The sequence below is a fragment of the Colius striatus genome, chromosome Z, assembly GCF_028858725.1.
Source record: "Colius striatus isolate bColStr4 chromosome Z, bColStr4.1.hap1, whole genome shotgun sequence".
Classification (NCBI taxonomy): Eukaryota; Metazoa; Chordata; class Aves; order Coliiformes; family Coliidae; genus Colius; species Colius striatus.
In genome coordinates, this window is record NC_084790.1 from 7,269,192 (window position 1) to 7,283,632 (window position 14,441).

The window sequence follows — 14,441 nt, forward strand, 5'->3', positions numbered from 1 at the left end:
ATCCTTTTTCTCCCAGTTCCCACCAGCACTGCAGGGATGTGCTCTGAGTGGACTTAACTCTCCCTGACTGTTTTCGTCATTGGCAAAAAATACAGTACCATCACACTAACAAAGCATTCTACAGACTATTACAACACTCTTTCTTCTATTTACTGTGAGAAGTTATTTCATATTTTAGATTTTTGGGAGGCACTAGAGAATATAGCAATGCATAGGCATTCCTCTGGAATTAAATATCTGCTTATACAACTGCAAGACCTTCAGTAAAACGAACTATAGATCTGAAGTAGAATATAACTAAAATGCTTACTAAACCTACCCTTTATTTTGCAAACCAACAGATGTTGCAGTAAACTTTCACATTCTAAAACATTTTGAGAACTAATGAGCTGGATTCTCAGCTTCCCTGTACTGTCGCCGTGCTCCTATTGTACACGGATTTACAAAAAAAAACCCCTCAACCTAACATCTATTTTCAACAAATGCAGGTTTGGCAGTCAAAAATAACCATCAAAATCAACAAAACAACCAATAAAGACATTAGAAACGTGAACAGTTGGCAGTCATGACACTGCCCTGTACTACATTTAATCCCCATAGTTGTAAAATCGTTGTGCTTGAAAGAAATCTTCACACTGTATTTCTCAATGCTTTAAGGAAAAAAGTAGAGTGGTTTAATAACAAATCAAAGAACATCAGTAAGTGCCCTACACCATGGCATACAGTGTTCCAAGGGAGGTCAGTATCTGATTTTGCTCTTAAGGTGATTTTTATACTCCATATAATTGCCAGTCTGAGATTTCCCAGTTGAGATGCACTTTGTATATGTTCAGTCTTCTCACATTACTGTGCAATGGCATTTCTGAGAGTGGATGTAGTTCCTGTATTCAGCAAGCTGCTTCAGGTACAAACTGGAAGGCCATCTGTGCATCTCTACAAAATTGCGCTCCTCCACTAAACAAGAGAATAAAGGAACAAAATGTAATATCCAAACATACAGCTCAAGTGCACAAGCTGCAAAATGCCTTTTCAAAGAGGTTAAAGCCCATTAAGGACCTAAACATGGCTACAAAAGTAAGATGGTGCTCACCATCTTGCCAAGACCTTACTGCAGTGCGGATGTAAAAGTTACCACACAATGTTCCCATGCTATTAAGTTAGAAACAAACAAATTTCTTAATAAAATAAATCATTAAAGAGAGAAGAGAGATTATACTCAAGCTGAATATTCATTATCCTTAGAAAATAACCAGATGTATTCAACTGAGAGGGTTTTTCTATGTTGCAACACTACAGAGAAGGGTATCTCAGTCCCTATGCCAACAGTCTGTCTCAAGATAATTACAACAAAGGAGACCAATTAAGAATCCAGCAAGATTCTTATCTTTTGTTGTACATATTTTTCATCACTGACAAAATCACCTAATGGAGTTTTTAGTTGTATTATTTAGATGATTCCCCTTTGCCTTTGCAGAAATATACATTTTCATCCTCCTGCTCCAGATTTTCCCAAGTCAGCCTGCAGCAGCTAGTCCTTTCAGCAGCTTAGATCAAGTGACCTGCAGCTTATGAAAGGTTGGAGTGAGGGAAATTGCATTACACTGGCCTTGTGCAGAATGCAGGGCTGCTTCTGGAGATTTCAGCTGTCAGTCATGAGGGAGCCAGTCTTGTGCTGCATTGCTCTCTATGAACCCTCAGGAGATTCTGTGTCAGAAGCACAGAATCTCAGGATGGTCAGGGTTGGAAAGGACCTCTAGAGATCACCCAGCTCAACTCCCTGCTAAAGCAGGCTCCCCTCAATCAGGGGGTACAGGAACACATCCAGGCAGGTTTAGAAACCTTCAGAGAAAGAGACTCCACACCCTCTCTGATCAGCCTGTGTCAAGGCTCCCTCACCTCAACACCAAAGAAGTTTTTCCTCACATTCCAGTGGAACTTTTCAGAAGCATCACTCCCTAAGTTTTGTGACAGGCTCATATGCAGCCTGATATTCATCAGGCTAACTGCAATATGGAGACAGAAGAGCTATTACTACTACTTTCCACAGCAGAAAAAAAAATTAATAAGCTCTATGGATTAATTGATATTCTGCTGTGCAACTGGAAAACGGATAAGCAGATGTGCCTAGATTGAGCACTATGGTGACTCTAAAGGGCAAAAGGGCCTCTGCACTCTTATGCCTCACCAAGGGAAACCAGGGGCTACTCCGACCTTCAACAAAGGAAGGAGATTCCTGCAGCTTCAGGGGAACCTCAGTCTGGTTGGAACTGAAGCCCTGTAGCAAGAAAGGTGTCACAAAGTTCTTTCAAACACATCCTGTCACCTGAAACATCAGAAAGGGATGCAAAGCAAGTCCACAATAGACTGAACCTACGAGTTGGTGACCTGTGTCAGCACAGAGGCCCTGCTCTCCTACATTTAATCCAGATTTGGCTCTGCAAAACAGATGTTTCAGAAGATTGGTAAGTGGGCTGCTGGAAGACAAATTCCGGGTCCAAACAAATCAGGGAGGACCTGGCTCTCCTACCTTTGCTCACAATTAGTACAAAGTCATCTGTCATGACACATACATATAGAATCACAGAATCATTTTGGTTGGAAAAGATCTTTAAGATCCTGGATTCCAACTGCCACAGCCACTGCTACACAGCTTTGGAATCCCTCAAGAGATGAGGATTCCACCACTTCCACCACTGTTACGATGATTCACAACCCTTTGGTGAAAAATGTTTACCTAATACCCAATCTAAACCTTCCCTGGTGCAACTTGAGGACATTTCCTCTTGTCCTATGACTTACTAGTTGGGAGAAGAGACTGATTTTCTCCCAGCCACAATCTCGTGTCAGGGAGTTAACGGGAGTAAGGTCTCCCCTCAGCCTCCTCTTCTCCAGGCTGAACACCCTCAGGTCTCTCAACTGCTCCCCATCAGACCTGTGCTCCAGATCCTTCCCCAGCTCCATTACCCATCTCTGGACATACTCCAGTACCTCAGTGTCCTTGTAGTGAAGGGCTCAACAGTGAACACAGCACTTGAGGTGCAGCACCACCAATGCCCAATACAGGGGGATGGCCACTGCCCTGGTCCTCCTGGCCACATTAGTGCTAACAGAAGCCAGGCTGCCTTTGGCCTTCTTGGGCCAATGCTGGCTCATGTTCAGACGCTGTCAACCAACCATCCCAGGTCCTTTCCCTCCAGGCACCTTTCCAACCCCTCTGTCCCAAGCCTGTAGTGTTGCTTGAGGCTGGTTTGACGCAAGTGCAGGACTCAGCGCTGACCATGGTTGAAGTATATGAGCCTCACAAATGAGGAAAGAGCACCTTTAGTACACTTTGGACCAAACAAAGCTTCAGTTCACCAATAAGAAAAATCCCCTTCTGTCATACTCTGATCTGAATGTGAACTACTGGTCAAAGGGATGCACCCATCAAGATCACCTTCATCAGGGTGATGAAAAATCTCATAAACAATGTGCAAAACTTTCTAGAGTTACCTATCAAGAAACAACTATACTGTTTGGGAAAATAAGGATCAGTTCACTGGAAGAACCTGGATTTATTTACTGGAACAGATGTTAGTTATTTGATTTCATGAGATCTACAAGGGAGTACTGTAAGAATTCCATTTTCTTCAAGGAAAAGCCCTGCAAAATACCTGCTTCTTAATCAGGTATTGGAGGTATTAGAATCAAGTTACCTTGATTCTAATATACAAACTAAACAAAATTATACACTTAAGATAGAGAGACTGACATACAATTATCACATTGTTATGCATAGGAACCTGTCCATCAGTACAGGAAGCAAAAGACTGAGGGATGCAGTTGTTGGCTACGCTGCTCTTCATGCGATGTCTGCTGGTCCCACAGCAAGATGGTGAAACATTTAGCTCAAACAGATTCTGTCCAGGACTAGACTGTACAGTCTGAAGAAGTCCTAATCATCTCCTCACACATTACCCAGTACCTCACTTCTGATCTAAACAGAACTGAAAAATGCTTTTTGACTTAAAAGTAATTGATAAATTACCTGAAAGATCTTGAAATTCAGGTTTTCGACTGAAGATGAGGTAGTTAGTGGCAATAAAATGAAGAAGCCAAGTTGAAAGGCAATCAGAATTGTGAAACTGCAAGAAGAAAGAAAGCAGAAACAACGTTTAATAGTATCATGTCTAAAACACAACCATGTCTCGTGTCAAAATATTTCAGATTTTCATTGTCAACATATCAGTTTACTAAATAAGGTTTTGGCTGTAGGCAGTAATGAAGGAAAAGTCATTGATGGAAATACATAAACAGATGAAGACTCACCAACAAATGATAAAATCTCTCTCCCAGAGATGGGACTTAACCCCCTGGGCTCCTCTGGGCATGCATCTTGGAAACTGACATCTTCTTCGATGACTGGAATTTGATAGGGCAGGATGGAATACATCTCTCTCACAAGGGTACTAGAATCTTTGGGAACAGGCTGGCCAACTTGTTTAAGAGGGCTGTAAACTGGAGGACTTGAAAGATGGGGTGTGAAATGGCAAAGTATGTGCCAAACCATCCAACAGGGTAACAGGTTAGGGCAGGAAATGCAATTATGTGTGTACTTCAGCCCCACACCAAGATGAAAAACAGAAGGCTGACCGCTGTGATGGAGTGTCAATGAGGGAGCATCCTCTTGCACTCATCCAGGGAAACCTGTCTGCTTAATTAAGCCCCTGCGTTGCCTCTACACCAACACACACAGCCTGGGGAATAAGCAGGAGGAACTGGAGGTGTGGCTGAGGATGCAGGGCCCTGGTCTCACTGCAATTACAGACACATGGTGGGACAGCTCCCATGGCTGGAACACAGCCATGAATGACTATGTGCTATTCAGGAAGGACAGGCAAACAAAGTGAGGAGGTAGAGTTGCTCTCTATGTGAGAGAACAACTAGAGTGCATTGAGCTCTGCCTGGGTGGGGATGAGTGGTGGGCTGAACATTTATGAGAGAGAATTAAGGGGCAGAGTAGCGTGGGTGATACTGTTGTGAGAGTTTACTACAGGTCACCTGATCAGGAGGAGGAAGTGGATGAGGCCTTCTACAAACAGTTGAGAGCTGCCTCACAATCACAATTCGTGGTCCTCATGGGGGTCTTAAACCACCATGACATTTGCTGGCAAAGGCACTCAGCCAAGTGCACACAGCCCAGGAGTTTCCTACAGATTGTTGAAGACAACTTCCTGTCACAAATGCTCAGGAAGACAACAGAGAGGGGTGTGCTGCTGGACCTCGTGCTAACAAATAAAGAGAGTCTGGCTGGGAATGTGAAGGTTGGAGGCAACCTTGACTGCAGTGACCGTGAGATGGTGGAGTTCAAGATCCTGTCTGGAAGAAGCAGGACACCAAGCTGGGTTGTGACCCTAGGCTTCAGGCGAGTTGACTTTGGTCTCTTCAAAGACCTGCTTGGAAGAATCTCGTGGGACAGGATTCTAGATGGTAGGAGTTCACAAGAAAAATGGTCAATCTTCAAGCCCCACTTTATCCAAGCCCAAGATCAGTGTGTCCCTACAAGTTGAAAATAAGGAAAAGGAGGCAAGAGGCCTACATGGATGAAAAAGAAAATTACTTGATCTACTCAAGGAGAATAAATCAATCTATGTAAGGTGGAAAAAGGGTCTAGTTGCTTGGGAAGAGTCTAGGAACATCGCCAGAGTGTGCAGGGATGGAAACAGGAAGGTCAAAGCCCTTTTGGAATTAAACCTGGCAAAGGAAGTAAAGGAAAACAAGAAAGGCTTTTTCAAATACATCATCAGCCAAAGGAAGCTTAGGGAGAATGTGAATCTGCTCAGGAACACAGAGGGTGCTGTGGTAACAGAGAATGCAGAGAAGGCAGAACTACTGAATGCCTTCTTGGAGGACAGGAGGATAGTCTGGAGAATGGAAGACTTTCCCTTGGTGGATGAGGTTAGAGACCTGTTGGGCAAGCTGGATACCTACAAATCTATGAGACCTGAGGAGATGCACCTGCAAGCTGTTTGATGTTATTGCTAAGCCACTCTCCATCATTTTTGATCAATTGTGGAGGACAGATGAGGCACCTGAGGACTGGAGGAAGGCCAGTGACATTCCAGTCTTCAAAATAAAACCAAGAAGGAGGACCAAGAAAACTACAGGCTAGTCAGTCTCACCTGCATCGCTGGAAAGGTGATGGAACAACTCATCCTCAATGCCATCTCAAAACACACAAAGGAAAAGATGGTTATCAGGAGGACTCAGCACAGATTCACCAAGGGGAAAACCTGCTTGGCCAACCTTATAGCCTTCTATGAGAGTGTAATTGGCTAGCTATATGAGGGGAGAGCAGTGGTTGTTGTCAAGGCTTTTGACACCATCTCCCAGAACATCCTCAGAGAAAACCTCAGGAAGTGTGGATCGGATGAGTGGATGATGAGCATAGAGATTTTTCCTGGGCCAGGTTTTGGTAGTGGGAGTTTACAGGGGTTGTGTCTTTAAACATAATGCTACTAGAAGCTTCCCCTACACCTGACAGCGCCAATGCCAGTCAATTCTAACATGAACCTGTAGCTGACCAAGGCCTGGCCAATTAGTGACTGAGATAATGCCTCTGCAATTAACTTATTAGAGACAAGGAAGAAGTTGCTGGGCAGTTGCTAAACTGCAGCAGGAGCTGAAGGGAGTGAGAATGTGAAAACATCTCCACAGATGCCAAGGTCAGTAGAGAAGGAGGGGGAGGAGGGTGCTTAGGCCTTGAAAGAAAGACTCCCCCGTGCCCTGTGGTGCAGCCCATGGTGAGGCAGCTGTGCCCCTGCAGCCCACGGAGGCCAGCGGGGAGCAGAGACCCAAAGAAATACAAGGAAGAATTTCTTCATTGTGAGAGTGAGGTAGCACTGGAACAGGCTACCCAGCTGGGTTGTTGAGTCTCCTTCTCTGGAGACATTCAGAACCCACCTGGATGAGTTCCTGTGTGACCTACTCTAGGCAGTCCTGCTCTAGCAGTGTGGTTACACTGGATGATCTCTTGAGGTCCCTTCCAACTCTTAAGATTCTGTGATTTTGTGATCCACTCACAGCCCATGGAGGAGCCCACACTGAAGTGGGTGGACGCCTAAAGAAAGCTGTGACTCTGTGGGAAGCCCATGTTGGAGCAAACTCCTGGCAAGTGACCTGGGAGCCTGTGGGGAGAGAGGACCTCACGCCAGAGCAGGTTTGCTGTCAGGACTTGTGATCCTGTGAGGGACTCAGGCTGCAGCAGTTGGTACCTGAAGGACTGTTCTCCCATGGATGACCCATGCTGGGGCAGGGTGTGAGGAGCTGCCCCCGTGGTAGGCCCCATGCTGGAGCATTTCATGAGGAACTGTATCCCATGGGAAGGACTCACGCTGGGCAATTCCATGAGGGACTGTCTCTTGTGGGAAGGGACCCCACAGTGTAGCAGTGGGAAGTGTGACGAGGCCTCCCATTGAGAAGAAGCAGCAGCAAAATCCATCTGTAATGAACTGACTGCAACCCCCATCCCCTGGTGAAGGAGGGAGAGTTCTGGGAAGAGGTAGGAGTGGGGGGGGAGGTGTTTTAAGATTCAGTTTTATTTCTTATTTCCCTGCTCTGTTTGGATCGTTCATTAATAAATCGAACCATTTCTCCCCAAGTTAAGTCTGTTTGGCCCATGATGCTAATTGCTGAGCAATCTTCCTGTCCTTATCTTGACTCACAATCCTCTCATATTTCTCTCTCCCATGTCCAGGTTAGGAGGGGGAGTGACAGAGCAACTCAGTGGGCATCTGGCACCCAGACAGGGCTACACCACGACAATGAAGTGTATTGAAAACTGGCTGAATGACAGAACCCAGAGGGTGGTGATCAACGGTACAGAATCGAGTTGGAGGCCTGTGGCCAGTGGAGTTCCACAGGGATTGGTTGTGGGGCCAGTCTGATTCAACATCTTTGTCAATGACCTGCATGAGGGGACAGAGTGTACCTTGTCAGGGTTTGATATGATAGCCTTTTCTAGTAAGGAGAAAGTGGCTGTAAAGATAGCTCCTGTAAGTAGTTGCTCGAAACTCTCCCCAGCTCTGAGCCAGACCCACTTCTGGGGCTGAGCCAATTAGATGCTTCCACGATCACTTTTTAAGAAGAAGCTGGTGGAGGAGGCTTCTTCCTCCTCCTTCTTCCTATTTCTTCCTTCTTCTGTCCTTTCTTCTGGCTGGTGGTGGTGCAAGGAGTAGGAACAGTGAGAGAAACAACCATGTGGACTCCAAGGTCAGTGATGAAAGAGAGGAGGAGGTGTGCTGGAGCAGAGACTCCCCTGCATTCTACAGAGAGAAATGGTGAAGCTGAGATTTATTTTCATTTCTTCAAAGACCCCGTATTGGCAGTAGAGACTCATTTTGTTAAAGCTGGCCCTGGACTGGGGGCAGTGTTTCGCTTCACTAAAGGCTCCGAGCCAGGAAGGGCAACTATGGCCAGAGGAGGCCGTGTCCCGTGGGAGGGACCCAACCACTTCACTGCAGATCCCGAGCCAGGGGTAGTGATTTTCTTCTTTAAAACTATGGCCAGAAGAGGCCATGTCCTGAGGGAAGGACCATGTATCACTATGGCCGGAGCAGGCCGTGTCCCAAGGAAGGGACCCAATATCCACAGCTCTAACTGTAGGAAGGAACCCATGACAAAGCAGCTCATTAAACATGCCCAGAAGAGGCCTTGTCCCAAGAGAGGGACCCTATAACTACAGAAACTGCAACCATGGCAAAGAATCCACGCCAGAGATGTTCACCAAGGACTGTGTCTTGTGTGAGGGACCCTGTATCGGCAGAAGCCGCAACTGCTGGGAACAACCCACAGCAGAGAAGTTTGTTAAGGACTGTGTCCCGGGAGAGGAACACTGTGTTGGAGCAGGGGAAGAATGCCAGCAGTTGTCCTCATCTGAGTAGAGAGAAGCAGCAGAGCCCATCTGTGAGACACTGACTACATCCCCCATTCCCTGCCCCCATGAGCTGTTGTGGGGAGGAGGTAGAGATACCGAGAGCAGTGAGCTGTGCCCGGGAAGAAAGGAGGGATGGGGGAGGGAGATCTTAAAGTGCTGGTTGTAATTTTCTCATCATCCGACTTCCTTTCTGCTTTTATTCTGTTCTGTTTCTTGTAGAATAGAGAAACTTTCCTACTTTCCACTCTAAGTTGAGTACTGGAGTCTGTTTTACCTGGAACCATAATTGGCAGTGAGCCCTCCCTGCTCTTGTCTGAATCCACAACCTTGCTTATCTTTTTACTCCCATTTTGCTGGGGCCTCTGCCATCCTAACAAGGGTGGGGGTGAATGGAGGCACCAAGCGAGAGACTGTCGTGGTGCTACTGTGCTACCTGAGCCTAACCATGACAACCTTCAGCAAGTTCATTGATGACACCAAACTGGGAGGACTGGCTGATTCCCCAGAAGGCTGTGCTGCCATTCAGTGGGATCTCAACTGGCTTGAGAGTTGGGCAGAGAGGAACTTTATGAGGTTCAACAGGAGCGAGGGCAGAGTCCTGCATCTCAGCAGGAGCAACCCCATGCACCACTACAGGCTGGGAGTGAGCTCCTGGAGAGCAGCTCCATGGAGAAAGACCTGGGATGCAACAAGCAGAGTGCAGCCAGCAGGTCGAGGGAGGTTCTGCTCCTCCTCTACTCTGCCCTGGTGAGGCCTTAACGGGAGTCCTGTGTCCAGTTCTGGGCTCCCCAGCTCAAGAGGGACAGGAAGCTTCTAGAGAGAGTCCAGCATAGGGACACCAAGATGATCAAGGGACTGGAGCATCTTCCTTATGAAGAAAGGCTGCAGGACCTGAGACTGTTCAGCCTGCAGGAGACTGAGGGGGTCATCATTAACACAAGTAGCTAAAAGGTTCATGTCAAAGGGATGGGGCAACACTTTTTTCAGTAGCATCCAGTGACAGGACAAGGGGTAATGTGATGAAGCTGGAACACAAAAAGTTCCATTTAAACATAAGGAAAAACATTTTTACTGTTCAAGTGAGGGAGCCCTGGCACAGGCTGCCCAGGGAGGGTGTGGAAAACTCCTCTGGAGATTTCAAACCCACCTGGACATGTTCCTGTGTGACCTGGTCTAGGTAGACCTGCTTGAACAAGGGAGTTGGACTACATGATCTTTAGAAGTCCTTTCCAACCTCCACCATTCTGTGATTCTGTGAAATTTTTGCCCTCTGCACAGAAGCAGAGCTTCAGTAAAAGACAGGTAGAGGGCATGACACGTTGCTTTTGTTGTCTCCTCTTTATCCACAAAATCCTGTTCATTTAAGACAACATCCCGCCTGCAACTTGTAAACAATTCCATTTTTATTTTCCTCCTCTGTTTTCCAAATCTGTCTTTACTGTCTCTCTCTCTTTTTTTCAGACTCTAATCTTTTCATGTTTTTTTATGTACTTCACTCAATATTCTGTCAGGTTAGATTTCCTTTGCGGCTTGTATATCATACAGGTTGGGTTTTTTTGACAACAAGAACAAGTAATGCATCTTCACTTGCCTGAAACACATCTTCTCTAGCATATGCTGCAATTAAGCTAAATTACTGCAACACGTCCTTGACAGAAGAAATCACACAGATTATGGTATTGCTGCATATTTTATACTAAAAGGCTGAAGGCCTTGGTTTAGCCAGTCTTGTGCCTCCAGATGTCCTTGATCAACAGATTGTATATCTATGTTTGTCCTGAAAAATGGAAATTATTAAGATCTTCCACATGCCAGCAATTAAACAGCCCCCACTGCTTAAAGTCAACCTTTATATTCTTATTTGATATACACAACACATACCTTAGCTTTTTTGAGCAAGCTAACAATACTGAGACTTGTGGATGCCAGTTCCCTGCTAGGCATGCTCTGAAGCTGTGTGATAATGTAGAGCTCACAGATATGTTGGAGTCTCATTACTTGGTACATCTCTGCACAGATCAAGAGAGACATAGCTTGGAGAATACTGGCTGAAAAACAAGAAAACATAAGGCGCTTGTATTTCACCTTTTTGACAACATGATCAAGGCCACTTTGCACCAATCATATTTTAAACACCTAATTGAAGACAAAATCAAACTGCTGTTGATCATCATAGTTTGTTTTTCATTAGTACAAGCTTGCCATATCAGATAAGCTATTTCATTAACAGGAAAGGAGCATTTTTTACTTTTTAGAAGGTAACTGTAAAAAATTGCTGTCAATATCCTGTATCTTGAAGATGGTGAATCAAGTGCTGCTGGTCTACTCAGTGATCATTAACAAGATAATTTAGCTTTCTGACTTTTCTTTCAAAAAGGACCTCTGTGACACTTGTACAATAAAATACAGTAAAAAGGCCAAAAATAAAACGGAGCAAGCATTTCTTAAAAAAACATATGGTACAGTGGTTGCATATTTAAACTGATGGAAACGTTAGATGTACTGAAAAGATAAATACAAGGAAACCATAAGAATAATGTAGAATTATTTGAAGATAAAACTAAAGCAAAAATAAATCTCACATTTGTTCATTTGTTGTATCAATGGAAAACTAGCTGTATTAAAATAATATTTCTTATTTAGTACGTAAAAAAGGCAAAAGTTAAGACACAAAGGAAACTCCAGCTCAATTTTTCTTGCCAAATATCCCTGTTGATATACTTTTTTCCTGGGTTTACATACAAATAAGATATCCATGTCTAAAAATAAGGTATTCTTGCAATTCAACCTTGTTTATATTAGACTTCACAAAATACATGTTAAACAAAAGACAATTTTGAAATAAAACCTAGAATTAAGATTAGAAAGCTGTATTATCATGATGTAGAAAGACAAATCCAAGTATTGTAATGGACTAGAAATGAAATGCCCCAGGTTTTGGAGTCTTGCTATGTGAGCACTTAACAAGCACGTACATTTTATTAGTGATATTTGTTCTGCCTGCGGTTAACTTTACTTCAATAACACTGATTCTGTTTTTCTGCTGCCCAATATGAGCAAGTTACCTTTCTTGAGAGATTATACATTAAAACATTATACATTGGCACTTTCCAATGAAATAAATGCTGTTACATCACTCTCAATGATTGCCCCACTACAGAAAACCAAGCAACAGGTACATATACGTTTTAAACTTTTCTTACCTGGACAGCAGGAGTCGGTATAAAGATATTCTAGAAAGGAGAGGAAAGTGTCTTTGGAAACTCCATACACTGGAACCAGAATACTATTTGCTTCTAGATAATTACCATTAAACATAGCTGCCATTACCTCACAGCGAGCTACCAGAACTGCTCTGTGGGCTGGTACAGTTGCACCTGCAGGGTACAAGATAAAAATCTATGATGATTTTATATACACAAAGCAATCACGATTTTAAAGCTCATGTGTTCTTACATGGCCTTCACTCCATTGAACATGATTAAAGGGTTTTAAATTAACAGTATGCAATGGATAACTAATAACACTTTATATTAGTCAAGATGTTTACATCTCCCTAGCAGCCACCAGGAAATGAAAAGCAATAGCAAATCTATTATGAAAATTTGATCCCAGCACCAGGTCCTCCAAATTGGGCAAATTTCTATCAGTCAGAAACAGGCATTTGACTAGTAAACAATTTGACTCCACCATAGTCGGCATTTGACTAGTAAACAATTTGACTCCACCATAGTCACACTAGTTTACACTAACTAAACCTCCGGCCTATTACATAAATATACAGTGCTGTGACTTATTATGCACATGAGTAATTCGTGTTCATCAGCAACCATATTGGTAATGTGTTTTCCAGAAGCCAAATTCTCACATAACCACATAAAGCAGAAAAAGTCAACTCATCCTGGATGAAACTCTATTAAATCCACCAGGTGGGTATGAATTTAACCAGATTAAGTATTTGGCTTAAGTGAATTTCCTGATGGTTGTCCTAAAAAGTAACTTTGATAAATTTTTCCAGAATTTTTTCCATTTTTTTAATATTGGCAAATGAATATTTACTTTACTACAGCACTTGGAACCTACTACAGTTAACAGCCCAGGGTGGCAGAGGTCTTACAGGCTCTTGGTGAAAATGTGGACAGCACGAGCTGCCAGCCCTGTATTCCAACTTCTGCAGAGTCCAATGAACTTGACAGTCCTGTGTGCAACGAATTAACTAACAAGCGCCAGACAGAACAGCAGACAAAGACAGAATGAGAGCTTTCAGTCAGGTGTAAATCACAGAATCATAGAATGGTAGGGTTGGAGGGGACCTTTAGAGATCATCTAGTCCAACTCCCATGCAGAAGCTGGTCAGCCTAGATTAGGTCACATAGGAACATGTCCAGGCGGGTCTTGAAGACCTCCAAGGAAGGAGACTCCACACCCCTCTGGGCAGCCTGTTCCACTGCTCTGTCACCCTCACAGTGAAATACTTTTTTCTTATTTTTAAATGGAACTTTTTGTGTTACAGCTTCATCCTTAATCCAAATTATAATCACCAAATCAACTGACACATATGAGAAGTATACTGTAAATACTGATAGAGAATTACTGTCTCAGTTTCTTCCTAACTCTTCCCAAATCCCTTGAAGACTTCTGGCACTTTTTCACTTTTGTTCTATTCATGTGTGCTTTTACTTTCAAATTGTGCAAGCTGCATACAAAATATATGTATCTATATAGAGAGAAGAGATGTAAATTGTATTATATATTTATGCACATACCACGAGCAATACACAATGCAGACATCATGTGAGATATCCATACAGTTTTGTATGTGTATGCAACTGGATATTTAACTACTAATTAGGAAATTCAGTCACGTTTGAGTCTTTACACAGACATCACAGGTTCCCATTTCCAATGGCTCTCAAGCACTTTGCCAAGCTAGAGACCTCAAAGCAGTTCAAGGGATTAGCTGAATGCTTTAAAATGTATTTGTCTGATCAAGGCAAAACCCTTCCATTTCTCTTAGTAATTATTTGACACAGTTACTGTGGCTGATGAATTAGGGGAGAAGGCTTCACAGATTTATCAAGCATTAAGAAAAACAGTTTACGTTCTGTTTGTGCATAAGCATGCTTTTTTATAAAATACACATCACCTATTTGACAGTACCTTTTCTTCTGTGAAATATGTGGTGGTAGGAGTTTCATCAACTTCCCACAAAGCCTCTCTCAGGAGCAGGATGCTAGGAGGAACTGTTCATGTTGCTAAACTCAGCACCAGAATTTTGTCCTCATTTTCAAAGACCTTTTTGTTTTTTCCGTGGGTTACATGGACATCAAGAAAGAATCTGCTTGTCCTTATTTTTGAGGCACTAATGCTTCATATTTGGCTCTGAGATTTAAAGCTGAAAATAATTAAACAATTGTCTAATCCTTAAAAGATCATTTCTGCGTGAAGGGTGGGTAAACACAAAATCATTAGCATTTAAAAACTGTCTCATTCGTACAAAAGCATGAGACATTTTTTTCACCTTTTT

General features: G+C 43.4%; 1 protein-coding gene across 1 annotated transcript in view; it reads right to left on the bottom strand.

Annotated features, from left to right (window-relative positions):
• Positions 1 to 838: 838 nt before the first annotated feature.
• The window catches only part of RHOBTB3 (Rho related BTB domain containing 3), a 35,207-nt gene continuing 21,604 nt past the window's right edge, over positions 839 to 14,441 (bottom strand). Inside the window, exons 9-12 of the mRNA XM_062019235.1 lie at positions 12,118 to 12,291; positions 10,796 to 10,962; positions 4,028 to 4,124; positions 839 to 954 (exon numbers count right to left, since the gene is read on the bottom strand). Coding sequence (XP_061875219.1) covers positions 839 to 954; positions 4,028 to 4,124; positions 10,796 to 10,962; positions 12,118 to 12,291 — 554 coding nt within the window. The remainder of the gene's footprint in view (positions 955 to 4,027; positions 4,125 to 10,795; positions 10,963 to 12,117; positions 12,292 to 14,441) is intronic.